The sequence below is a fragment of the Pogona vitticeps genome, chromosome 8, assembly GCF_051106095.1.
Source record: "Pogona vitticeps strain Pit_001003342236 chromosome 8, PviZW2.1, whole genome shotgun sequence".
Lineage (NCBI taxonomy): Eukaryota > Metazoa > Chordata > Lepidosauria > Squamata > Agamidae > Pogona > Pogona vitticeps.
The window spans coordinates 28076536-28103205 of NC_135790.1; the positions used below are offsets into that span (position 1 = coordinate 28076536).

The 26670-nt window shown below is 44.9% G+C and overlaps 1 protein-coding gene across 5 annotated transcripts; it reads left to right on the top strand.

Annotated features, from left to right (window-relative positions):
- The first annotated feature begins 334 nt into the window (after nt 1-334).
- On the top strand, nt 335-26665 carry TTC12 (tetratricopeptide repeat domain 12). Of its 5 annotated transcripts, none has more exons than XM_020793307.3 (22): nt 335-471; nt 2111-2177; nt 4654-4808; nt 6440-6473; nt 7603-7680; nt 8015-8136; nt 8482-8541; nt 10880-10951; nt 11308-11368; nt 11621-11809; nt 12556-12625; nt 13908-13996; nt 15093-15261; nt 17374-17466; nt 18325-18388; nt 19378-19512; nt 20526-20630; nt 22680-22748; nt 23687-23788; nt 24618-24717; nt 24913-25141; nt 26497-26665. In XM_020793307.3, the coding sequence occupies exons 2-22, from the start codon at nt 2117-2119 to the stop codon at nt 26564-26566; spliced, it is 2127 nt and encodes a 708-aa protein (XP_020648966.3). In that variant the 5' UTR covers nt 335-471; nt 2111-2116; the 3' UTR covers nt 26567-26665. The 5 variants fall into 5 exon arrangements, with proteins under 5 accessions (XP_020648966.3, XP_072835428.2, XP_078235732.1 ...); XM_072979327.2 differs by having other exon boundaries at nt 8015-8112; XM_078379606.1 differs by lacking the exon at nt 17374-17466.
- Nucleotides 26666-26670: the final 5 nt, after the last annotated feature.

A 26670-nucleotide genomic window follows, 5' to 3' on the forward strand; every position in this document is an offset into this window, starting at 1 on the left:
CTTAGCTAGTGCAGCGTCAAAGGGAGTCAAAGAAAACAAAGGTAGATTTGTTTTGCATCACTTTTATTATTGCTAAATTTCATAGGAAATACCATTGCCGATAATTCTCATTTCAAGCTCCCCTCCCCCAAAGTCTTTGTGACAGAACGTGTGTGTGTGTGTGTGTTTCCCAAATGAGCAAACACCCCCCTCAAGGTCACCTCGTGTGTAGGGGATATTATGTTTTCTTGACGGATTCCTGAGATTCCCTCAGGGACAAGGCAACAGACAGGCGAGGCGGGGTGGGCGTGTCCGTGGGTGTCGCCCCGCCCCTCCTTCCTTTGCATAGCCCCTCCCCCGAGGGCCGCCATCTTGGAGCCCCTAACGGTTGCTAGGGCGACCGCCGGGACGCGCTGCGGCCTGGCCAAGCCGACACCGGGCCTCGCCTGTTTCTGGCCGCGGCCGCCCAGCGCCTCTTCCCCTCGCCCCGAGGTAGGTGGCCTCGAAACACGCTCCGTTTCGCCTCCACTTCTCTCTCTCTCTCTCTCTCTTTTTTTTTTAAATCACGGCTGCTGTCCTTCTTTCCCCTTGGCTCGTCCCCCTCCTCAGGGCACCTCTTCCTTTCCCCCCCCCCCCGACTGCCCCGTGAGAGGACCCCGCCGTCCTGGTCCAGGCAGGAGTCCGGGAAGTTACTTTACCCCCCCCCCCCAGCTAAAACCCACGCCATACGGGTGTGCCCCACACGCAAAAAAAAGCAACTTTCTTGATGGCGGGCGGAGGGGAGCGCGTGTATCGGGCAGGGAGATGATGAAAAGCCCTGCCTTTCGGGTCTTCTCAGGCCGTGGATGCGGAGAAACGCGGATGATAGCGAACCCTGAACCTAGCTCGCGTGGTTTCTGGTTCCCTCCAGGCACCCGGCCGGGGGTTCACTTTATCCTCCATGATTATTATTTTTTCTTTTAATAGTTGGGGACCATGGGTCAAGGAATCAGTGGATACTGATCCCGTGGATAGGCTTTGTATAGTATATCAGTATTCACTGATTCCTTGGTGCAACCCACAAAGAAGGGGAGGGGAAACCACCTCTGCATATTCCCTACTTAACGTCTAAAACCCTGAAGAAGGGTCTCTGTAAGTCAGAATTGACTTTGACGGCACATGGAGAGGATGATGATGCAAACACTAGTATACTGTATGTTATAAGGTGTATGTTTTAGATGTGTGTGTATGTGCATGGACTCCTTATGTTCATTCATTGCAATGAGGGTTTTTTTTGGGGGGGAAACCCCCACTGGTGCAAGGCTTTCCTGCCCCCTCCTGCTCCCCACGGCCGGTGACGTTGCTCCCCCCCGCCCACCCCCCAAGTATTTCTTCTTTGCCGGGGAGTCATTGAAAGCCGCCTGCTTAGCCCAGAGGGTGGGGGTGCCCCTAGAATAGGGTTCTCCCCTAGGCAGCTCCTGCCCAGACGTCCCACCTGACCCTCCGGACCGCTTCCCCCCCCCCAATGATGGGGGCATCCTCTGTTTTTAAGGGGACCTCAGTGTCATTTCTGCATGTGCTCTTCTTATGGATGGATTGTTCCATTTTTTAAGTCAATGATTGTTGCTCACATAGATGAGGGGGGGTCGCAGGAAGTTGTGATATCATCCATATAAACGGAAATGGCAGGTGCTGAGGTCAGGGCATGTGAATCTGGTCCTGATGGGGTTCTTACTCCAAATAGCGGTTGATGCCTCTTTGGTTTAGGGCTGAACTGCATTTCCACATCAACAGGAGATTTGCCCTGAACTGGATGTGAAAACAAATAGAATTTTTTTTGTTACATTGTTAGTATTCTTCCCCATATTTACAAAACACATTTAGGAGTGCTACATGAGTTTGAATACCCAGAGCTTTCTCAGCAGACACCATGGTTGTAAGTCTGATCTTCAGACACTATATACACCTGATTTTCATGTATTATATACACCTTGAGGAGTTATAAGTCCCAATAGAAGCATGAAAAAGATTAACTACTGTATCTTAGAAAATAAATTCTTAGAACAACCACAAGATGGCAAACGTTAGACACTGCAAAATATGTTTTCTCTCCCACCCGCCTTCCTTCATATGACTTTTCCCAATATTTCAGAACAAAATGTCTAACCAGCAAGAAGAACAGGATTTGCAGAGGTTCCTTCAGGATGTGGATGAAGTTAGTGAGTAGACCATAAATATGTTTAAACAGAGCAAGACTTGAGCTGAGCATTTCTATCCCCAGTACTGTTACTAAAGGGTGCAATTTCTTTCCTGGGTGGTGGTGGGGAAATGCCCCAACTCCTGAAACTGAGGTTGGAGGGTTGAAATACTTGCAAAGTCAATTTTACTTGTAGAATTTACTATAGTTGTAACTGTGAGCTGACTTAGTCAATACACTGCTGACAGAAAATGAACCCAGTGAAAATGATAAAATAGCTAGCTAAACAAATTAGCTCCCAGACTTGATTGTTAGCACAACAAATGGAAATCTTGTAGCTTTTTGCTGAGAATACTATCAACAATGGGATCCAAAATGACTGCAAAGTCAAAAGTATGGTTGGAAATAGAATTTTAATTTATTCATTTGTTCATCCTGCCTTTCTCCTTAAAAAGGACCCGAGGGAGCTGGCATCCTTAAAAGACAATATTTAAAACTAAAAACATTAAGTCTACAAACAGTAAAAAAGATCAAACAAATAACACTCTGAGAAATGGTAAACCCAGGTAGCACTAATCCTATACAATCAATATTTGTATAGGTAATATCTATTAGTCACCTGAATAGGAAATTAAAGTGTTTAGAATCACTTGTTTAATGGAAGTGTACCATCTTCCACGGTCAGAAAAACCTTGATGTCTGGGTTTTTTTCTACCCTTGATCAGACTGGTTGGTTATTCTGCAAATGCTCATCTTGAAGCTCTTAACAAAACAAAGTGTTGGAAAGACTCCACGGAAAACACACCGAAAAAGAAAGAATGTGATTAGAAGATGTATTGGAACAACTTTTTTCTTGTATGATGGTTCAGAGATACAATAATGATTGCTCAGAGACTTGATAATGAGAAAAACTGCCTTATTGTTTTCTGTGTTGTCAGTGTTGTCTTAAAAATCGAGGTTAGCAAATGCTGTCATGACGATCAATAGTGGAAAAGCATTCCAGACATCCTGACGGCTATTCATCTGACAGTTTCAAAAACTCTTTGTAAACATTATGCAATCTTGACAACTCATCGAGTATATAATTCCAGCATGGAGATCCAGCAAAAGAACAGGGTGCTCTTTAAAGTGTAATTTAAAAAAAAAAGTGGCTAGGACAAACCGGATAGTAAAACAGGAAAGAATACATGCACACACAGCTCGTGCACCCTGATGAAACTGTTCCAGAAATTTGAGTCTGAGTCATAATTCCCCAAAGAAGATTGAATGTATTCTTACATAAAACTGCAAAATTTGTGCCATTGTCGTAAAAAATGAGAAGTTTCTAGATTTTTATATCCAATCTGCTGCAGTAGCAACACTGGCTTGGTTGATCTTTGATTGATCGATCCCTAGTACATCTTTAAATTCTATCACCAGGCTTGTAATATAAGGTCTGCCCTGATTTTCCTTTTTGCCTTGTTCTCTCAGACACCCAAAACTACTACATAACACATGGTTTATATTTCCAAAGGGAACATTCCCCCGTCACACACATTTTGTGCTTTGGTGGTGACAATTTGAAGCATTATGTAATTAAAGTCATTATGTACTTACAATTAAAATTATAATTATATTTGGGCATTGTATAATTAAAAGCCAATTAAAGCTATCCTCGAGTGTCCTCTGTCTCTTTTTAAGATTAGCGTTTTCATCCATGCATCTGCATTTTTTTCATTTACAACAACATAGATGAAGATGCAAATGCATATGTATACTTTGAAAAGATACATGTTTTTTTCTGCACTTTCCTTCTCTCTCAGGATTGAGCATGCCTGCTTTCATAAGAGTAGCTAGCTAAAATATTTCAGTTCTGATCTTGCTGGACAAGGGACCTTGTGGCTTCGTCGTGCTTAGGTGGGTCCCATTGACTAAGTGTCTATTCAATCCAGGTGGTGTTGCTGAAATTAATTTTTCCTCTGGCATAATTGTGTGGGCCTGCTCAGAGAAAATGTGTACCGCAACACCCACTTCCAAAACATATCTAGTCCAGCAGTTTCAGCCTATTTTACAGCAAATGTGCTATTCTCTCTAGCAGCTATTATCATGTAGTAAGTTTTGATTTCCTTGACTGCTTGCTTTACTTGCAGGGCATCCACAAGGGTTAGACAGGTCATTTGACAAGACAGAGTGATGAGGCTATAGGTCACTGTTTGTATTGTTTTGGCTGCTTTCTACAGCATCTGCAAGTTCCATCAACTGTTCCCCCTACAATGCTGCTTTAAATTGACTTTCTAATTCACTTTCTGGAGAAATCTCAATCATTGTGTGAGTCATCCGCTTCCCTACAAGCAAGGGCATAACAAAGCGGGAACTATAATGAGAGTAAGCATCCAGAACAGCCAGTGTCTCCCACAGAGATAGAAAACTGACTCTGGAATTAGATCTTGGCCTGGTTGTGCTTCCTGAAGACCTTTATAGTCAATATTTTTAATGCTTATCTTCCTTGTTCCTTTCAGCCAACTTGATCCAAGGCTTGAGTTCCACAGATCCTGCTGTCCAGGAGAAAGCCATTACCGAGACGGAGAAAAGACTCAGCGCCATTAAGCTCCAAGATGAGAAGGAGCAGAAATGCCGAATGGACAGGACAGTCATCAACACTCAGCCCTCTCCAGTAAGTCCATGAATAGAAGCAGTGGCAAAGAAATGTAACTTTTCTGCCAAAGTTACCTCCTGGAGAAGTTTGTCCAGCAAAGCTACTCTAAACAATTAGATATTTGTTATGGTGCAGCACGGAAAATGATGTGTTATAATCTGTAAACGTTGCTGTGATAAGTTTGCAAGACGTCTTGTACGTAAATTTTTGCACACCCACTCTGATCTTGACAATACTGTTGGATCAGTACCTGTGGGAGCATCCAGAACAGCGACTGGCCTGCTGACTGGCCTGCTTGTATCAAGTTTTTGTGGCCTGAGGCAATGGACTAGGCACCTGACGGGATTTGGCCTTTTATTTTTATCGCCTAATTGCTTCCAATTTATGATGTCCCAATAAGGTTTTCAAGGTATGTGGAATTTGCAATAAGTGGTTTGCTACGCCATCACTATGAAGTTTCCATGGCCAGATCTCCCAAGTCCTGGTCCAGCAATCCATCCAGTAGACCATGCTGGCCCTCATGTGCTTGAACCTTCAGCATCTTGACATATTATCTGTCACCCAGAGGGGATTGACTGGATGGGTCATGAAGGTGTTTCCCATCCTGTCCTCATTGCCTATCATTTACAAGAAAGAAAGAAAGGAAAGAAGGAAAGAAAACACTTCCCTAGAGTTAGAAGACTCTGCTGACTATTTTCCCATTATAAAGATTCCCTTGTGGAAGTGAGGTCCTTCTGAAGACTGTGGCACATCAACTCCAGCCACTCTTGAATGAAACAGATCATTTAAATTAATTCTGATAGCTTGTCAAAGAGGCTTAACTAGTAGCACTGCTGCATGGCTTTCAGTAAAGGTTTCTAAGTTCCAAGCCTATTAACAGGTTGTGTTAGTTATTTTAAGACCTTCAGTTTGGTGTTTTGTTACTGCATTTGTAGAGTAATGCAAATGGAAGTACGGTAGCCTGAGGTCAGCTGGCTGATGCTATAGAATCATTTCAAATGAACAAAGAGTAAATAAGTCACGCTGGGATGCAAACTGGTCCGCTATGCCCTGCTAGAAAACCTTTTTAGAACTCATCTTTTCAGGACTGATTTCTATTAAAAAAAATATTTTTTAAAAAAAGCCTTCCCAATCCTGTTATCCTCCAGGTGTTTGGGATCACCCTCCCACCTTCCCCACTGGCATGTGTAGCCCAATACCACTGGAGCGGTCCAGGTTGGCCAGTGCCACCCTATAAACATTTATAGCATGGAAAGTGAGCTTTTTTTGTCAAAGAAGGGCTTCAGTTGCAAAACATGCAGGAACCTGCCATTATTGCCACTTAAAATGTCAACTTGGATCAACAATTTGTCCAGCTGAAATGTCTGTACAATACTTTGCCAAATTGATTTTTGTAGCCTAAGCTCTGAATTATATGGATTTTTCTGTTTATTCGGTCTCTTTCCTTCCCTTTAAAGACTACCAAAATATAGGTTATTATGAATCCTGTTTTAAGTGGCTTTCAAAAAATTGGCACATTTTGTTTTTCTCACTAGTCGTATTTTTTCACATTTTAAAAACAACAACAAAAAACTGAATTGCATATTACAACACATCCTTTATTTTCCAGAACCTGCATCTAACATTGTGTTTTGGTCAACTTCTTTCAGGGCCTGCAAAATCAGGAAGAAATGATAAATCCAGGTATGATGTTGGGTGGGTTGCTCCAGTGTGCTTTAAAACTAGAGTTACCCAAGAATCTTGCTAGGATACTGATTAAATAAATGCTATGCATGTATATTTTAAGCAGTATCTAGCTCAGGCTTTCTAGATATCGTTCATATCTTTCAAGCGTATGTATAGGAGAATCCTGAAATCAAAGAAGTCTAGATTCCAGGAGATTTCCTGTGCCATTTTCATTTGGGGATGTGGGGAACAATGTTTGGAAAAGAGCAGACTTTGTTTCTTTGTCTGGATGACTTCCGCACCCATTCCATTTAGCCCCTGGAGACCCTGCATACTGCTGTATCAGAGGACTGGTCCATCATGGCCGTCTTTCCCTTGTCAGAGTGCCATAACCTGCATGGGACTTGGGTTCCGGAGCATCAGTGTGTTCTCAAGATCCCCCATTCAGGCTAGGGTGAACAAATATGGCTACAGGACAGAGCAATTATTTGGAAGCAGAAAAAGATTTTTTTTTCCTTCATGAAAGTCCAGTTACGTACTTTTGGTGTTGATCTTCTCTTAGTTTTGTTTGTTTGCTTGCTTGTGTTTATTTCTTTATTTTGTTTTCTTTAACTAGTTCCTGTATGCCTGGTGTGCTGGTGCAAAGGTTTAGCCTAAACAGGTGTCCTTTTTGTCTTAGACCTTGTTTGGCTCCCTCATTCTGTTCATAGACCGGTGTGGCACATGGCCTGTTCTGAATCAGTGGCATCCTATACAATTGGAGACCGTTTTTCCTTTCAGATACAAAATCAGAACCAATTTCTGTCATCTCCATAACAAGCCCAATGAACTCCCATCTTCATTGTGTTAGAAGATGCAATTCAGCATATTGTAATCACTTTATTATCCAGAAATTAGAAAGCCTTATTCTTCTAGGGACAGGAGCTTCATTCAAAGGCAGTTATTACATTTACCATCAGCATTGCAGGTCTTTGTAAATGGAGGCTTATTACCCTGGTTCTGATTTGGTATCACATTAGTGAAATTGCCCCTTTAGATTTCTATTGCAGAAATTATTATGCTCTGCAATGTGACTTCTTTTTTTAGAAAAAAAGGCAAACTCTTTTCTTTTGATTAAACTTTCATCTCAACTTTAATGCCTTTTCAGAAAGTTTCATGGCTGCTATGGAAAAGGATGCTGAAGAGCGAGCAAGGCGAAGGAAGGAAAATGAAGCCTTAGCAAATGGTAACAGTTGGATGCTGGTATTTTGTGGGTCCGAGTGGGAGCAGTTTTAAAAGAAGCACTCACGCTGGGATGAGAAAGCCAACATCCCACTTTGTCATGGCACAAAGCGGCTTTGGGAACATTTGAAATATCCAGCAACGTTATGAACAGCACCAACAAGATCTTCCATTAATAGAAGAATAGCTATATGCATGATCAGATACAAAGAACCTTATTTTATAGCAATATAAGCAGTAACAAAGGGGATTTATAATGGATTGACCGTGAGTCTAGCAGGTGATCATCAATCAGCTTGTTTTGGGTTTCTCATGAATACTGTTATTCCCCTCGACAGAACTGAGAGAAAAGGGGAATGATGCTTTCAGCAAAGGAGATTATGAAGAAGCCATCAGGAGGTACACTGAAGGTCTCAACCAGCAGAAAGATGCGCAGGTGCTGTACACCAACAGAGCACAGGTGCCTGCTTATTTTTTGTTCAGCGTTACGAAGTCTCCTCGTTGGCCGTGCCCTGTTATCCATTTCCTTACAGCATCTTTGGCTTTGGTCAATCTGCTTCTGCTGTTTTATCTTTCATTTCAGATGGAAGCCCCTCCCATGTCTGTATGCCCTCCACCATTCTAAGATTCACAGAGCCTTAGCCTGGTACCAGACTCTCAGGGAGCCCCCTGAGCAGATTGCTTCAGTTCATGTTTTGAGGCCAGCTGAATGCTCCGAGTGAGGAAGTCTTTTTAAAAAGGCTCTGTGTTTTCATTTGCAGCAAGACTTAAATTGATATGCCTTTGCTGACGCTCTCTCTTTCAGGCGTACATCAAGTTACAGAAGTATGAAAAAGCTCTCAGTGACTGTGATTGGGCTTTAAGGGTAAGAAGATCCTGTCTTTTTCGTCTGGCAAAGAGAGAAAGTTGGCAGAGGGAGTAGAGGCCACCCCCTCCTGCTACCAGCTGGGAATCCAGCATGGTGGTGCGGAAGCCTATTGAATCAGCATGACATGATCTTTTAGTTCAGTTAGATGCTGAATGTTGAGCATTTGTCCTGCTGTATCATTGCAACAGAGGAGGAAAGGAGCAAAGCTGATTATTTCCTCCTCCTGTTGACTTTGGCTTCCCTTCATTGGCCACCCAGCCCTCTCAGTCCTGATGTGCGCCAGCCACTGCCAAAGAAAAGTCATATGCTTTCCCACATTGCTCTGCTTTCCTTGTTTGCTTTGTGTGTCTCTGTTGCTTTGTGATGGCATTTGCAGGTGGGCCCAGCAGAAGACCTGGGTTCGAGTCTTAATATCTAACATGGTGTTGTTGGGCACATCATCTGCACTCTCCCATTCCTGCATCCTTTCCTTCAAAGTGGAAGTCACATCTGGTCCAGATGTGCTAGGGATTCTCACTGCCATCCTATGCATTTTTACTCAGCAGGCCTCTTGTGCTCTCTGGGGCCTACTGCTTAGTAACCATGTGTGGGACTGCATAAAGTATTTTTCCAAATCTAGGTGTTCCCTCTGTGATAAGTGCTATTTTAAAATGAGGTGGCGTTCTTCTCCAAGAGATCGCAAAATGTCTTCCCTGACATGGTTTCCTTCCATTAGAAAGCTGCATGAAGTGTTAGGCATTGTGAGGAAAGAGAGATTAACATTTGTACCTTTATTTCACAGAAATAACCACCCAGCTTCTCATTTGTTTAAATTCAAATATTGAATTAAAGTTAAGTGTAATTAATCCTAAATTAATTATCCGATCGCATCTCCCAGGAGCTATGTAAATCTAATCTTCTTCTTCCATTCCCCCAGCATATGTGATATTCACTTGACACTCAGAACAAGGACGACCAGAGCCCAGATTGTCACGTTCCAAGTGGGTTGCAAAACCCTGATTTGCATGAAGCGTTTCTGACATCCCTTAATAATGTTAGCTTGAATGTGTCGGAATTGACAGAGGTTTGTGGCATCTGCTTAAGAAAGAGACCTGCCAGTCTAGTAGCATTTAGAATCTGATTTCCCTTCTTTTAATGTCAGCAACCCACTATTGTAGGTGTCTATGCAACCACCTTTCAAGAACTACTCCTATGCTTATGCCTGTCAAGTTAGCATCTCACATTGCCCGGAGAATTCCTTCATGGAAGCTACAGAAAGCTGGTTTGGGTTGGGCTTGAGCTGTCTCACAGCCTTGAGCTTTGCCTAGCTAAGATTTCTCTATTTCCCTTTCATTACTTTCCCAAGAGTTAATTTTTGTATTTCAGAGCTGTAGCCCCACATGACAAATTCACGGGGGGGTTCCACCACTTTGTAGTGGGCTTTGAGCCTTCTGACTCAGGCTGTGCACTCCAGAGAGACAGAAGGTAGACGGAGCAGCCCTGCTCACACCCCTTTCTATCAGCAAAAGAGAAGTGGAGGTTTTCCCTAGCTGTCAAGATGTCACCACCTGCAGCCGGGACCTTCTTTGGCTTCCAGGGTGGGCGAAGCCATCCCAGCCACTTTCCTTGGAGACGAGCAGAAAGACTGATGTCCACTTAGGAACTGAATTTTTGAAAGCTTTCTGAAAGATTATTTCCCTGTCACTTGTCATACCGCAAGTGCCACTGATTTAGGGGACCACGCTAGACAGCAGGCCAGCGATACTGCTGTAAAGCGGCCCCATCTCCAGAAGCTTAATAAGAATCTGTCGGCATAAACGGTGCCCCCATAATTTAGTCTGTGTGGCTGAATGATACTTCAGACGTGCTGATAGAAGACACCCTGACAAACAAGAGCGAACTCTAGGACTCCATTTCCTGTAACTTCAAAAGCAGCGCTGCCTCCTAATTCAAAAGCTACTATCTCACTTATGTATTTCCTTGTTGGTAGTTGTCATTTGCCTTGGAAAGGATTGAAATAGCAGACCGTTATTACCAGCACTTGGATGTCAGTCATTCGACGTGTGTTTCCAAAAGGCTAAACTGCAATTTCTTAAATACTGGTGGTTCTTCTGTGTTTCTTGTTGTTTTGAAGTCTCTGATCTTTAGCAACCCTACAGGGAGGGTGCTTGGCAGACACCTAGACTTTGCTTCGGCCTGATGTGGCATTTTATCCTAAAATGGAAACCTACTGGCTCTTTAAAAGGGCATAACAATGGTCAGTGTGCTGTAATGAAGAGTCTTTGTTATGGTTGTGTTGCATAACTGTAGGAAACTAATTATCTACAAGTTTCACTTTATAATTCTGTTTATGCAGTGCGATGAAAAATGTATCAAAGCTCTCTTTCATATGGGAAAAGCTTACTTGGCCCAGCGGCAGTACAGTAAGGTAAGGCCTCTATGGTTTTTGAAGCATTTCTGTCTGTTCTTCTGTGCCCCATTATTTTTGTATCAGTAGTTCCACTAACTTCAGACAGTTACTTAGAATAATGTTAGTTTTTAGCTCTCCATGCGTGTGTGTGTGCGCGCACGACACACACACACACACACACACACACACACACACACACACACACACAAACACACACACACAAACACACACACACACAACAAGAAGCTCAGAGTTCTGATTTAAATCATTTGGAAGGTGTCTTATGCTATATAAAAGCCATTGAATCAGGTTTTGCATAACTGATTCTTTTTCATCCCTTTTAATTGTTTCTACACATTTCCTTATTCTTTCAGGCCAGAGAGTGCTATCTGAAGATTTTAGAAATTAATCCCCAGAAAGACAAGCTGTGCAGAGGTGAGGATTATGAAAGTCAGGGTTTTCTTTTGTTGGGGGTGGAGGGGCCGGCTGTTTTTTGCTTTTGGTATCATGTTAATCGTCGTATCATGCTAAAGTCATATTTAGCCTCCTGAATTTGAACTACAACATTTACTGCAGCCTTACACAGCTGTTGCACCCTAAGATTTTTCCATGTTTCATGTAATCCTGCATATTTTTGCTATAAATTCCGTGTCCTATTTCTTTGCTTTGCCTTTTGTTACTTTCAAGACTGCATAAAGGAAATAGACTTGAAAGAGAAAAGACAGCACGAGGAGGAGAAAGCCATGGAGGAGTTTGAATCTGGAAAGCCCACAGCCTTGTCCGTGGCCAAGTTGCTCCAGAAACTCAGCAGACCTGATGAGAACATCTTCTACTACGCGGGTGGGATTAGACTTTTGACTGATATGATACAAGATGGTGAGTATCCCCTGTGAAGAGTATTCTTGCTATGAATAAACTCTGAGACTTTGCAGCATAGAAGCAGAACGCCTGGGGTCTGAGCAACATCCAACGCGTGTCGCTGAGGCTCCTGATCACCCCTGAGCGTATTGTTCTGACCACTGTGTGGCATTCAAACTGTTTTGCTTTGCTTAGTTTTTCTTTGCTGACATGGTGGCCTCAGTTGTCTTGTCTTTTAATACTGGGCTTTGACTGAATAGAAGTCTGTCTTCCCATGAGATGAAAATGAGGTCCTTTGTTCGCCCTAGTGGGTGAAATGTAATCTGTGGCAAAAACAAAAACAAAGCAAAAGCAAAGAAAAATTGAGCTGAAGGTAACATTTATTTTTCTGAAGGAAAAGAAGTGCAAAATAAAACCAACGTAAGGCCACTTTACACACAACACATTCCAGACTTTCAGAACAGACTCCATAGCTGGTGGACAGACATGAAACATAAAACCCAGAGAGCGGGTTTTATCTCATTGGTCATTTCCTTCTCCGTTCCTTTATCCTGCAAAAGAAAAGAAATTAAGCTCACCTGCTTTGTAGCAGCACTTTTAAGCATTTGCAAGATAACGGCAATTTTGTGCAAACTGTCCTGAAGGATTAAAGAAAACGTAACGTAACGTTTCCCCCAGCTATGGGGATACATACTTCTCTGCTGTGGGTCAGTCTTCCCATGAGAGGCTTCTCTGATGTGTTTTTGTTTTTGAATTCACTACAGGCACTGAGCAAGTCATATTTAGAACAAACAATGGATTCAGTATCATCAATGACAACGAGGTCATAAGACGGTAAGGGCTCTTCTCAAGAGTTACACGACAGACCGGTAGCAAGGCTATTGGCAAGAAACACAATCACCCTATGAAATTTAGATGGGCCGATCAGCCGATAACGTAGCAGACAGCTGCGAAGTCCTCCTGCCCTTCAATGTGTCCTCTGTGCTCCTTCTGAAGGTTTAGCTTTTTTAATTTTCCAGTCCCGGGAGCAAGGGCAGGTGAAGGAAACACAGAATAAAAGAGTATGAGATGGAGAAGTGTTATGAATCTGCCTTTACCCAGAGACAGAGCACTTGGATATTTTCAGCCAAAGTGCCTTTGCCCGAGGCAGTTGGATGCTCAACTGTTTTATGCTGGGAAAGGGGGTTTGGCCCCCTCGGGGCCTTTGATTTTGGTGGCGTAACTTTGGTGGGTCTCTTTCAGCATCAGAATCAAGAGAGACCATCTCTGTGCGAGATTTATCCTTGGCTTCCTCCATCGTAGCTGTGTTGATTTGACCGTGTTGTACTAGATTGTCAAGAAGAAGGAAGGGTTTTCTTTAGAGGGCTCAAGCTGATGCCCAGAGGAGACAAGAAAGCATGTTTCTGCTTCTGATTTTGTTGTAATTCTTTGATTGAACAGAAGTACTGTAGTGGGATTGAGGGAGATATAAATCAGAGAGCAGTAGGTGAGTGAAAACAACATGGTGATGTGAAGGACACCATGCTTCACAGAGGCATGCCTCAGAAGGAAGGCGTTGTCCCCATGCCACAGCACCCTGCCTCTATAGCCTTCTCAAAAATGGCCTATTATACCTTTAACGAAGTGCCTGCCGTGAAGGTTGCGGCCAAACTGCACATGACTGAAGTGCGAGATCTGGAGCTTGTCCAATTTCCCCATTGAAAATGACCAGAATTTGAAATATCCCAAATGACTCAAAGATTTCCCACCCCCAGAACAATAGTTAAAGCCTTTCAGTTTTTCTCAAAGTGAGCGCTATTGTTATACTTCCTCTGTAGTCTTATTAGTTTAGCTGCTAGCTGTGTTTCCAAGGGGGGGTGGGGGGGAAGGATTGCAGTATATCTCAGCTGGAAAAACATATAACTTGGCTTTGCAAGGTCTGTTTTTCTCCACAAAGCATCCAAAGTCTGCAAGCATCTTGATGCCCAACTTTGCATTTATCATTTTAAACCTCAGTTGCTCTAGATGTAAAAAAAAAAGCCCTATCACTGTTGCTAAATGGTTCTGTTGTCTACGGAACCCACGTCTAAAACAGGAAATGTTTCCCTGAGCTTTAATGAGCTCGTTTATTTTCCAGAGCCTTCCAGAGCAAGGCCAAATTGCCTGCTGAAGTCGAACTGTCTCTTTCCATTCTCCTCTTGTGGCAGGCAGTCTGCAGAGGCAACGGTAATCAACATGAGTAATGGCTAATGCACTGCTAATACAACTTCAGCTCTGCTTGAGCGTATATCACTCCTGCATGTGCTGACCATGCATAGACTTTGCTGTGGAGGGAAGATTTACAGGTCTGATAGAATTATGACAACAACTTGAGCAGTGGAAAGGCGGATTCCCCACTGTGGCTGCCATCTGCTTTCCTTCAGACTGTGCGTATTAAACTGATTCAGGCAGCTCAGGAGACATTCCGACTTTAACTCCCTCTGTGTACATGCCCGGATTATTGAACAGAAGTTCTGGCTCCTTCTGGTTCATGGTGGCCAAGATCCAAGAGTGTGTTGTCCATTGGATCCTGTTGCCAGAATCAGTACTATCCCTCCTTCACGTTCACTGTTCTCCACCCCGTGCACCCTGAGAAAGTTTGCTTCAGAGGTCTGGAAGGGGTTGTGGGGTGGAAGTCTCAATGCTACTGGAACTGGATAGGGATGCACGCGATTAGATTATTGGCTGGGTTCTTGCTGCAGGGGGTTATTGCCCCTGCAGCAAAGTAACCTCTTTGCATATGAGGTTCTCAAAGGAATCTTCACATCCATGAGCGCACATGAGACCCAGCTGTCTGGCTGCTGCCAGGCTTTCCCCGCCTTGGAAGTAGATCCTATTGGGTCCCTTTGGAGCAGGAGGGAATGACCTTCTTTGTGCTCCTCAAGGGAATACAGTGAAAGCTGAGAAAAGGTGACCGGATTCACTTCCCAAGCACGAAGCTCCCTAAACGAGCTGTAATTCACACTCTGTTGTGTCTTCACCTTAAAGGGTGCTTCAAGGGTAGCACTCAATGGGGTGTGAATGGCTTCCCATGCAGAGGAAGTATTTGCCTTTGAGACATGATGCAATGGAAAGTGAAGGGAAACAAGAGGGATCAATGGAAACATGGCACTTTCCCTCCCCATGACTTCCATGAGCAGAATCCTCCGATGGATGATAGACAGTGAAGTGGCTTTTGGAAGGCAGACCTAGGTGTTGACAAGGTGTTTTCAGAAGAGCACCTGGTGTAGCAGGCAGACACAATCTGGGTATGTGTTTGTTCCCCTCTTGCCCAACTCTCCAGAGGAGAACCAGCGCCTGCTTCTCACGCACCCTGACATCAACGTGCAGCTTCCAGCGCTGTTGCTTTCGGAGGTGCCTGCGGTCCAAGAGCAGTGCATGGCTTTGCTGACTCTCTACGCTGAGACAGAGGCTGGCCGGGGCCTGGTGCTCCGGCACCTCGACACCACCAAGTAAGGCTCCTCCATTCCTTTTCTTTCAACTGTTGGCTTTTACTCTTAGTTGTTTTTGTTATATGATCACAGACCAAAGCTAAGGCAGCTCCACAATAAAGTGAGGTGATAAAAACATGATCATTCCAAATGTACACAAGAGTAACATAAAGTACACCTGGCTAAGATCTTACAACAGCGATGTGTGGATGGAGTGGTGCTTAATTTCTTGAAGGAAACATTTTATACATTTGCTTCCTTACTGCCTTTATAAAAGACCCCAGGATGTGAATTCTTTCTGGTTCTTCTTTGTGGCCTCTGTGAACGCACACAGATGGGTCTGACTGCGCCTGCGCGGGACTCCTTGTGAATTCTTTCTGGTTTTTCCTCTGTTCTCCAGCCACAGGTTGGCTAGTAACAAAGAAATATACCACAAACAAAGAACAAAAACACCATCAAGGTGCTGGGGGGGCACCCTAATATGTAATATTAATCATAAAAATATTCACTTTTATTACTTGCAAGCTCAGCCAGTATAGTAAATCTTAGACTGGTGCAGTAAAGAACTCCCATGTGGCGTCACGTTGGAAGGCCTGGATTTGTGCTGATTTGGAAAGTTCTTGCTGGAACTTGTGTAGATTTGCCACATTCTTGCCTAGAGGACATATAATTCAGTATTTTACAAAAGCCGAGGTGCAGGTGGATAAACTGTTTATTGGACATGAAAGCTCTCCTCTAGGGATTATAGTTGATGGAGTCACCAGGCCTGGCTGTTAAAGTCTCGCCGTGCGGCAGGAGAGACAGCAGCAGCAGCAGCTTCACGGTTGCCCCATGCTCATTAAGAAAGACAAGCTGCACTGCAGCCGAGACAGGTTTCAGGGCCAGGGAGTAAAGGAGGGGGAGCTTTGTCCCTTGCTTCCTCATTAGGAGAACCTCACTGGACCCACAAAACATCAGCCGAGAGGGGCTTGGGCAGACCAGGGAGTCACAAACGTCTAGGTGAGGAATGATGAAGTAGTGCCCTTCCAGGGTGTAACTAGAAGGAAAGAAAAACTTTACTATTTTCCTCTTGTGATCTTCAGCAAAGCAAGAAGGAAAGGAAATCCCAACTGTCTGCAGAAGGCGGCCAGTTTTAGATCTAAGCCCATTTTTGCAGCTCAGACAGAGGCCAAGCTTATCCATGTGAATCCTTGCCTAAGGATGTCCTCCCGACTGCAGCCTGACTGGACTTTAGTCCAGAGAATTTTTTAGAAAACCCAAATGAGGGTATAGGTGAGCACGAGCCTTTTCTAGCCTGCAATGGACACCCGTAATGTTCATGCTCACCTATGTCCTCATTTGGATTTTCTAAAAAATTTCTCTTTGTACACTCTAGTGTCAGGCAGGTGCTAGTCTACGGGGTAATTGGAATTTATAAGAAAAAAAATGGAGTTTCTTTGTCACTTCACAGAACTTAGAAAGGACAGTTAGCCTGGCTTTGCTGTTTTCCACTTACTGCTATTTGCCTCTGCCCAGGGATGGTGAAAAATGGTGCGTGTTTCAGGACATTTCAAATTAATAGACGAAGGAAAAGGTTTTGTAACATTTGTGCCAACGTTCTGTGAAATTATTATGTCCTAACATCAACGCAGTGTACCTTTAAAAAAAACCACCTGAAAATGTGTATTTTGATGAGTCAGTGTCATTTATCCACTTTGCTGAACAACTAATCCTGCATTTCCCTCGTTCGCTTGCTGTCCCAGCTGTCATCTTTCAGTGGAGCACAATAAATGGTTTGCCTTCTTCACCCAACACATCAGCTTCAGAGCTGATTCATAGAATTCTTCGGGCATGAGAGGAGCTTCACAGAAGGAATTGGATTTGCTGAAAAGAGGCTACGTTGAATCCTATCACTTGGGCACACCAAAACGTGGGCTCGCTAAGACTTTTTCTAGGGTTCGACTGACCCAGAGTTTCAAGCAGTCCCGCCTGTGTTCTTTGAGGCATGGAAGTGCTGCCCCCCCCCTTTTGCTGGGAGTGCCTTTGACTTCTAAGAATGCTCCTCACGGATGGTCTGCTTGTCACTCTCCTTTGACTTTGCCCATGCAAAGTCATTTCTCTCTCAGCCAAGTTGTATCTGCCTTTATTTTCCAGATGGCTGCAGATCTTGGTGTCCTTTGTCAAGGTTTTTGACGGCAGGGCTACCTGTGCTATGAACCTGCTCACCAGCTTAATTGCGGAGGAGAAGTAGGTTACATTTCTTCCAAACTCTCGGTCGACCAGGGTTGGAGGTTGGGGAATGAACTGGCCTCCGATCTCTGTGGCAAAGCTGGAAGCCGTTTCTAGAGGGCAGGGATTTCAGCTCTGTGTTAAGAGTCTCTCAAGATAGCAGTGCAGCTGGAATACTTTTGTGCGCGATGCCCGTGTGTGTGCCAAGGTTATAGACAACAGGTTGCTAAGGACCCATTGCTGGAGAGGACAAAAGCAGTGGCAGGCATAGACTGGTGCAAGTACTGAGCCATCGGAGTGCAGTGGCATCGACTGGCCTTTTAAGGCATTCAGTTCAGGACGGTTTCGGCGAGCTTGTGCTTCGATTCCTTTTTCACAGGTTGCCCAGCAGATACTGTTGGCACCTTCAGCTTCGGCTCAGCTGTAGGGGGAATCTAATAACAGCCCTTTCTGGATCAACCCAAAAACTGATCTTCTTTGGCCCCCTCTTTCCCATAGTGGTCAACTAGATGCCTGTGGAAAGTCCATCGGCAAGTCATGAAGCACCGGCCGTCTCGCCTACTGTTGTTCCTTAGCAACTGGTATTCAGGGAAATGCTTTTTTCTGATCCAGGAGGTAATAGCTTGCTTAGTAGTGAATTGACAGCCTCATACCAACCTGGATTGGTCTAATCCTTTTTTTTTTAAAAAGCAACACTCAGCAGCCATTTCCGCCCTGTGCATTAGTGAATTCTGTAGCTAAAATATGTATAAAGTACAAGCTTTGGACGACATTCAGAAATGTCACTGTTAAGTGGAAAGGCTGAACTGTTTTGATGTGCGTCTTCTCTCTGTTGAGGATCAAGAGCTAAAATGTAAAATCTTGTTTTGCGAATAGGTTCAAAATCCAATGCCGTATCAAACTCTCCACGGGGGTTTTGCCACTGTTTTCAGAACTGCTGGTAAGAACATTTCTCTGTTCCTGAATGTTGGCTGTGTTTACTATACTGCAGCTATCTTTCATACCGAATGTGTGCAGACATGAGTTATGATTAAAACTGCAATCGTTAAGATAGTTAACTGACATCCAGAATCCAAAGTTTAAACTAGGACATTAAATGAAGTGAGTGCCCACGTGCACCTCGGATGTTTCCTGGAGCCACTCTTCCATCTTAGTCAGCTTAGCCAAGGGCATGGCTCAGGCAGCTGTGGCCGCAATGGTAGGGGACCCAACTGAGCAAGCAAGATGGTTTTGTTCATTTTTTCCCCACCCCATGGTCTGCCCTACATCCACGAATTTTCTGGAGTTGTCTGCTTTGCAGTCATTTGCAGAAGTTTGATTATGGGATTCACAACTGCTTTGGGGGATGAGGAATAAGACTCTCGTCCTTTCAGAGCTATGCATTGAGCTAGGAGTGTCTTCTTGTGTGTCACTGTTTACAGTAAGACAGAGATATTGTCATGGAGTTTGAATATCTTTATTGTTCCTTTCTTGAGAAGAGAATCTGTTTCAAGGTATTATTCAAGTATGAAGTAAGGTTAAGAACAGTCAGACCGTGTTTATCTCATTGCCACTGTTCTATTGGTGTTCTTAGCACGGTTGGAAAAGTAGTTCATCGCTGGTGTCACACGTCGGTTGAGCTGCTTTAAGCAGCAATGCTCCAAAAAATCTGCCCGCCCCCCTTTCTTCTTTAGTGGAATGACAAGGACATGGCATGGCACCATTGTCACCGCTGGACGAAGCCTTTCCTTTCACCTTTTGGTTGAAAATAAAACATGTTGATGTTTCAGAGCTGTCCCTCTGAGGTTCTGGCCCTGTTCAGGAATACACATGTTTAAAAACATCCAGGGTGGATTAGCAGCAGATGAAATGACCGTTGTGTACATTTCTGACTGTGCTGGCGTTCATAGTATCTCAACAGACAATCTGTTCTTCATCTTGTTGCCAAAGACTTCGGTCCGGAGGGTGAACGAGCCGGCCCTGGCGCAGTGCATCGCTGTCTTGGGGGACCTCTGCTCCGACATGGTCATCCGGCTGCAGATGGTGGAAAGCCAGGAATGTTGGCAGGCGTGCTTGAGTTTGGTGGTGAGTAGCCCTGCCCCTATTGCTATCCCAAGCAACTTTCCCTCTGTCTGTCTCATGTGTCAGTGGAGAAAGGCAGGTCAGCCATCTCTGCTTGTGTGTCAAGTCAACTTGTAGGGAGAGAAAGGTGGCCTGTGAAATAGAGGAAGACAGACAGTATGTCAAATAAACTAAATGTGTGTCTGGATGTTTGTCGGTTGCAGCCTTCTCCGACTCCTATCTTTGTTCTTCCTGTTGAGCCCTCTTGTTTCAAAACCCCTCTATGTTTTTCCCCTCTAGGGGGAAAATGCATCAAAAAATAAAACTCTTAGGGTGTTTAACAGTGAGTCTGATTCAAATGTCGATACAGCCACAGATACACATTCTCAGGAGAAAAATGAGAAAGACCAACCGCACCGCACACCGATGGCCATACAAATGCCACCTTATCATGTCAACTGTAATCACACACACGCACACACACACACACACACACACACATGCACGTGCGCGTCAACATCTAGGCAAGTTCTGTTGCTTCGGCTGGCCCAGTGGCTGAAATCCAGCCATTGTGATGTCCTGCTGGATTTCAGCCTTTTGTTTCCAAAATGAAATAGGAACATTCCATTGTGCTTTTGATATTTGGGGCTGGGGAAGTGACCACCGTTTTTACACTGGTGGTGGGAGGAAGTGGACTTGTCCACAACAGTTCACATTAAAATATAGACGTTTTCAAGGTGCCACAATGTTTTTGTCTTATTTTTTGTTTTTCTTTTGTTTTGGCCTGATACACTTTAAAAGGGAAGTCCCCCAAAGCAGGAGACCTTCTTTCTGTGACAGCTTGAAGGTGGCTTCTTTCCACCCCTTTTGGGTCTGTATTGGAGCAGAGCTTGGAGGCATTATTCCTCCCCACTTCTTTTGGCCACTGTCTCTAGCTGAATTCTGGTGGTTGAGAAAAGTAATATATCTGGGCACTGATTATACAGTAAGTTGCCCTGGATTGGGGTACTGCAACTTTATCATGTCTTCTTCTGCAGGATGAATGCTGGAAAGAAAACAAGGTCACCAGGTACCCTGAAAGTCTATATGCAGTGCTTGGTTTAATGATGAACCTCTCTTTGGAACACAGTTTGATTATGCAGGTAAAGGATTAGGTAAAGATTACTTCTCCCTTGTTAAGTCAGTTTCCCAAAGTGTAACTGTAACTGTATTTTAATATCCTGTAAATGAGTCCGCCTCTCCTGGGCCTTTTCTTCCCCAGGATGTGCCCTTATGCTTCTCCTCCCATTAACATAAGCCCCAGGCAGCACCGCCTTCATACAGACTTTGAGAACTTGCCTATTTTCTATTTTGCTGGGGCCGTGGAATTAGGGACGGACACCCTTTGGGACCTCCTTCTTCTGTAGACACGCTGATGCTGTTTTCACTGTAGTTCTATGCGTAGGAAGATAAGAATCAAATAGTGGAAATCACGGTTTTAGATAATCTGTATAAAATTATCCTACAGACCTTTTGCAGGAAGAGAAACAGCAAACAAAACTGTATACTCATGGGAACAGCAATTTTATACACTTAACTGCTTTTTAAGAGTGTTTTTTTAAACATTGCAACCGTCTGGGTAATATTGACATTACACTGCTCCAGACAAATTAAAAGTAACGATGCATCTGAGAAACCAGAATACGATGTCAAGATAATCTGAATTAATTTCCTCTAGCCCACTAATAAAAATCACAATAGATCATCTGCAACCTTTCAGTAACTTCAGTCTTAAACCACCAGGGCACAGTCTTGAAACAATAAAAACCACTTTATATTGATCTCCCAAGAACTGGGAAGGCATCAAGTTAAACTTCAGTGAAGTGAAAGCCACAGAATACTTTGGCATCTTGGTAAATAATGGGCATTTTCCAAGATGTCAGCTAATGAACTCAAGGTGAGCAATGGCAGTTAATCTGCGCTTGCCGGTGCTGTCTAGCTACAGCCTGAATTCTTTCTGTAATTGAAGGTGAGGCTTGCAAAACAAGCATCCATAATACCTGAGAAATGCCTCTCTCCCAAGCGAGATTCATGGAAAACCATTAAGGACAAGTGGCCCTATGCAGTAGTTGAGTCAGAGGAGCGGGTGGTACCATCATGCCTGATTATTGCCATGATTACATGGGACATGCCATAACATTGTGCAGTGTCTCCCCATCTCCTGCTTCTGCTCAGGATGATAATGAACTATTTGGCTGCTTTTTCCCCCTGGAGGATGCTATTAGCAGTAAAAGCCCCAATCCATCCACTTCCTCAAACTTTGGTTCTCTCTTTTCTTCCACTCGCACTCAGAGGCTGTTGTGCACAACCAACGTTTGACAGACTGCTGGGTTTTCTTAAAAAGAGGACTATGAGAAGGTGTCATATGTGCAATCAGATCCTTGATCCATCTAGACCAGCACTGGCAACACTGACTGGTAGCAGGGGTTGTCTAAGGCTTCAGGCAGGAGCTTTTCTGGAGATGTGGTGGGTGGAACCTGGGACCTTCTGTGCGCAATGCGATGTGCTAGGAGAAGATTCCATGCTTTTGCATCCCTCCAGGAACTGGACTGACCTCTTCCTCTTCCTATTTACTTGTCTCCTCTGAGCCTTTCAGTCCACTCCCTTTATCCATAGGCCTTTGCTTTTTGTTTTTTGTCTTCCTGAGACAAACAAGGAGAGAGCATCCTTTGTGTCCCTGACTCTTACAGCTAAAAACCGGTTCTATCCTACATTTCCTGAAGCCCAGAAGTGAGGACAAGGGACAGAGCAGCAGCTTGAGAAGGGGTAAAGGTGGCCGGCCACCTTGAACATGGTCTTGAAGTGGAACGGGCTGACTATGAATGCAATAAACAAATAATAAAAGGAATGGATAAAATGGAGGCCAAATGTTTGATCATGTCACCCTGCCCCTCTTTCAGGCATGATATTCACGGTACTTTTCTTTTCATCCTTGCCACAAATCCCGGGAGCAGGAGTGCGATGGATAGCCTGAGTAAAAGATCACCCCACGAGCGTTGTGTTTGAGCCGTGATTCAGCCTGAGATTTTCCCTAGCTGAATCAGCGTATTGTTGTCCTCTTAGAGCGCACTATAATAAACCACAGCTAAGACAAGGGTTATTCTGCTTCCTGTGATCTTACAGGAGTGCCCTAAGCCTACCTCTTGTTTCAGGAACATGCAGAAGAAATGGCTGGGAAATGCATGTCTCTCTTCAGCAGTAAAGACGGAAGAATTGTGACAGTAAGTGCCTCCTGGTCGGAAGGAAGGGGTTTAATAACCAAACAAGTAGGCCCCAATCTCTGTCTTAACTGCTCTCCATCCTCCAAATCATCATTGCTCACTTAAATGCGACACAGGCTGCCATCCAGGGATGGCCTGTCGTCTTTTGTCTACCGGCGGTGCCTGCCAAGGCCCCAGGGATCACCATTTTTTACAGTGAAGTTGCAGGTTCGTGATATTGCCACACCCCACTGCCAGTGAGAAATTTCAGGACTGGAGCCTTGAACCCCAGTTCAGCTCTCTTCTGAAAGAAGGCCAGAGAGAACCTCTGAAAGTTTTATGTGGCTGATGTTTGGAATGAACAGGAGTACAATTCTAAAGGTCTCCCAGTCAGCCCAGCCACAGGCTCGGTTAGTCAGAAGATTCTGGGAGTTAGTAGTTTATACACATACACCGGCTGAGCGTGAGATTAGTTACTGTCTTTGCGTGACGTGATGGCGCTGCGGGTTAAACCGCAGAAGCCTCTGTGCTGCAAGGTCAGGAGACTAGCAGTCGTAAGATCGAACCCACGTGACGGAGGGAGCTCCCATCGCTTGTCCCAGCTCCTGCCAACTTAGCAGTTCGAAAGCATGTAAAGATGCGAGTAGATAAATAGGCACCACCTTGGTTGGAAAGTAATAGCGTTCCGTGTCTAGTCACGCTGGCCACGTGACTACGGAAACTGTCTTCAGGCAAACGCTGGCTCTACGGCTTGGAAACAGGGATGAGCACCGCACCCTAGAGTTGGACATGACTGGACTAAATGTCAAGGGGAACCTTTGCAATAAACAGCAAAGCATAAAGCAGAAGGCCCAGTCAGCTAAAGCAAAAAGACCACAAGGTGAATAATTCTCGTAATTCATTCTGAAGGAAGATTGATTTCTCTCCCTTCCCCTGCCACCCGTTTCCTTTTCATGAAGCGAGCAGTTCAGCTTTTAAGTCTCATCCTGCCGACCAATCTGTCAGCACTGGAAGAAGCGATGAAGCAAGGTGTGGTGAAGAAAATGATCCAATTTCTGAAGGTAATGTGCCAACTTCAGTCTTCTGTTCTACATACAGAGGGATTTCTCCTCCCCCTATAATGCCCTTCAGATGTCTTTGGCCCGATGTATGAACAAATGTATATTAATCTGCCTCATATCAAACAAACTTCCTACAGCTGCCAAATGCACACCTTGCCATCTCCAGTTACTCGGGAAGTTGAATAGCTTATTACAAAGGTCCCCACTTCTCCTTCCCTAGAAATGTTCACCCTCTAAGCTCAGTTCTACTGAGGTGCATCTGGCCTCGTAGTTGTTTTACTGCGCTAGACGAACATGGAAGCTTTTGGTGCCCAGCCGAGGATCACCTGATCCGGCTGGAATGGCAATGCATGTTCACTGCTGAATAAACGTGTGGCCGAGTGAAATGCTCACTGTGTCCCTGAAAGTTGAAAAACCTTTCATCCTATCCACGTAGTATTCAGAAAAGCCAGGCCTTCCATAGACTTAGCAACTCAGGTATGGAAATACCCCTGAAGATGTCTTGCAAGAACTTCACCTATATTCCTGGAGAGTCCAGTATTCCCATTAAGGATTATGTATCGTTGTAGTGCTGGAGTTGGAATCCCACTGTGAGGCTCTGCCTGGATGCAACCGAGAGCTCAGAATACATTTAAAAAGGAAAACAAGAACAACGTGCCCTGTGTATGCCTCGGTACCTTCTAACGTGATGTCTTGTAGCCCCACAGCCACCCATTAAACAATTATCTTGGGCGGTGGCCTTTGCCTCCTGCTTGTCCCTGTCTGGAAGCAGTGCCTTTTATGGGCACCTGTTTCCCACTGGTGCCTATTTCTAACTCCTCCATCCCAGGCAGGTGAGGAGACAACATCTGCCTGCGCACTGAAGATTCTTGCCTGCTGCGTGAAAAGCAGCCGACAAGCTCAGGAACAGATGGTGAAGTTCGATAAAAGTAAGTGCAGGCGCTCTCCTGGCAAAGAGCTGGTGCGGGGGAGGCTCCACGAGCGGGCGCCTCGGCTGTCTTGAGGATAACCGAGGAATGCCCATCCTCTCTTCTGCCCTGCGCCCTCCCTGCCTGCCCGCCTTTTGCTCCCCCTGCGGTGCCTGACTTTGGGAATGCTTCTCCTCCCCCCCCCCATTTCCCTAGAGTGTCACACGTTGCTGAAGCTTCTGCGCTCACCGAAGGAGGCGGTGGCAGGAAATGCTGCTTTCTGCCTCGGGAAGTGCCTTGAGGTGCCCGGGACCGCCACCGATCTGCTCGACACGGACATTGTGCGGATTTTGTTGAAAGTCACTGGAGGGGAGGCCCACCAGGCCCCTTCTGTGCAGGAGAATGCCGCCATTGCTTTAGGGAAGCTTTGCACAGCTGATGCCAGGCAAGTATCCCAAGGGAAAGGTTCACCTCGAGCTGGACTCAGCGGCTTTGGCTGGGCTTGTATGCACAGCCATGGTCACTGAACTGTCTCGGAGCAGTGAGTAACTTGTATGCAGGCCTACCTGTAAGGTGGTGGCTTGAACATTATGACACATCATGGCTGGACGGTGGCATTACTGTTGGCTGCCTCCTGGAATTACTTCTGACTTACAAAGAGGGTCACGGAGATGGAGACCTATGAGCCCCTACAGCCAGGCTCTGACACAGACTGGGGGAGTCATTCGCTAGATGGCTTCGTCATTATCTCAAGTCTTTGTCCTGATCCACCTTTTTGACACAGAAAAACATTTCCAGCAGAATTCGCTAGAAAGATATATGAGTGACCCCATTCAACTCTTTATTTCCAACCTCTGACTCACCTCCCCAGGGCACTCTTTGGCTAGCCAAGACTTCATAAGCTCTGCTGGAGCCAGTAAGACTTGCTCCTGCGGAAACATACGGAGGGATCAAGCTGTAAAGTGGTTTAGTTGTGGCCAACTGATTTGAGTGGCCAGAGTATTTGTCGCTGGCTCCACCTGAACTCTGCAGGGAAGCCACGGACGTCTAGAGGGCTAGATTTCCCTGTTGCTGGAGGGTTTCGGTCCCAGTCCTGCCCAAGGGAACCAGCCATGCATGAAGGAGACCCAAAGAGGGTGCTCCAAATCGAACACGGAAGTAACCGTAAAGCAACTGTACATAGCTGAAACCTGCTTGGTGCCTTTTCTTTGAAGCTGACATTCCTTGACTTCTATTTGACCAAATCACAGTCACCGTTCAGCCTGGGCGCTGCGTAGGCAGCGTATAGATTCCCTGTTCCCAGGCCAAACTGTACTTCTCTGAAGCAGAGCAGATGATTTGCTTCAGAAGCTGTAGGTGTTGGGAGTGAGCACATCTGTGTTTTGACTGGTGTTAGTTGCGCCAAAGGGAGGCTGTGCCAGAATCTTCATTTTTAAAAAAACAGGATGAGCTTGCACTGCCCGTTCCCTCGGTGGCAGCCCTTATCAGATGCTGATGTCAGTTTTGCCCAGCAAGCAGTTGGTAGTGGAAGGCAAACTCTCTTCCTTGGCACATAAGTGGCGTGATGAAATAATTTGCCCACCTTATCTCTCCCTACCTGTCACTGGTGGGCTTTTTTCCTCCCAACCTAAAAATGACAACTTTTTTTGTTTGTGCAAACTCTGTAGACTGTTGTGTGTGGATTCTTTACCCAGCTGCTGCCTGTGATTCTATTAGTTGTTAAGTGGTAGAAAAAAAGCCATTTATTAGCCCAGCAATTGCCTTTCTTTTGATCTTGTTCTTTTGCTTTGACACTTTCAGGCACACCAGTCGGTTGCGGGAGCTGAATGGCATGGCCGTCCTCAGCAAAGCCATGAAGTATGCGCAGTGAAGGACTTCCACCACCATTCCAAAGGTGTTAAGAGTGCCTGCCATATCTTTGCTTGTCTCTGCCCTTTCTTTTTTTCAAATAAACAATATTAATGCAGGAGGGGA

Bases quoted from the DNA above. Each gene is read 5' to 3' on its own strand.
- TTC12 (XM_020793307.3), top strand. From the start codon at position 2,117: ATGTCTAACCAGCAAGAAGAACAGGATTTGCAGAGGTTCCTTCAGGAT. The intron at 4,809-6,439 runs GTAAGTCCATGA...AACTTCTTTCAG, and splicing joins TCAACACTCAGCCCTCTCCA to GGCCTGCAAAATCAGGAAGA. The intron at 22,749-23,686 runs GTAAGTGCCTCC...CTTTTCATGAAG, and splicing joins AAGACGGAAGAATTGTGACA to CGAGCAGTTCAGCTTTTAAG.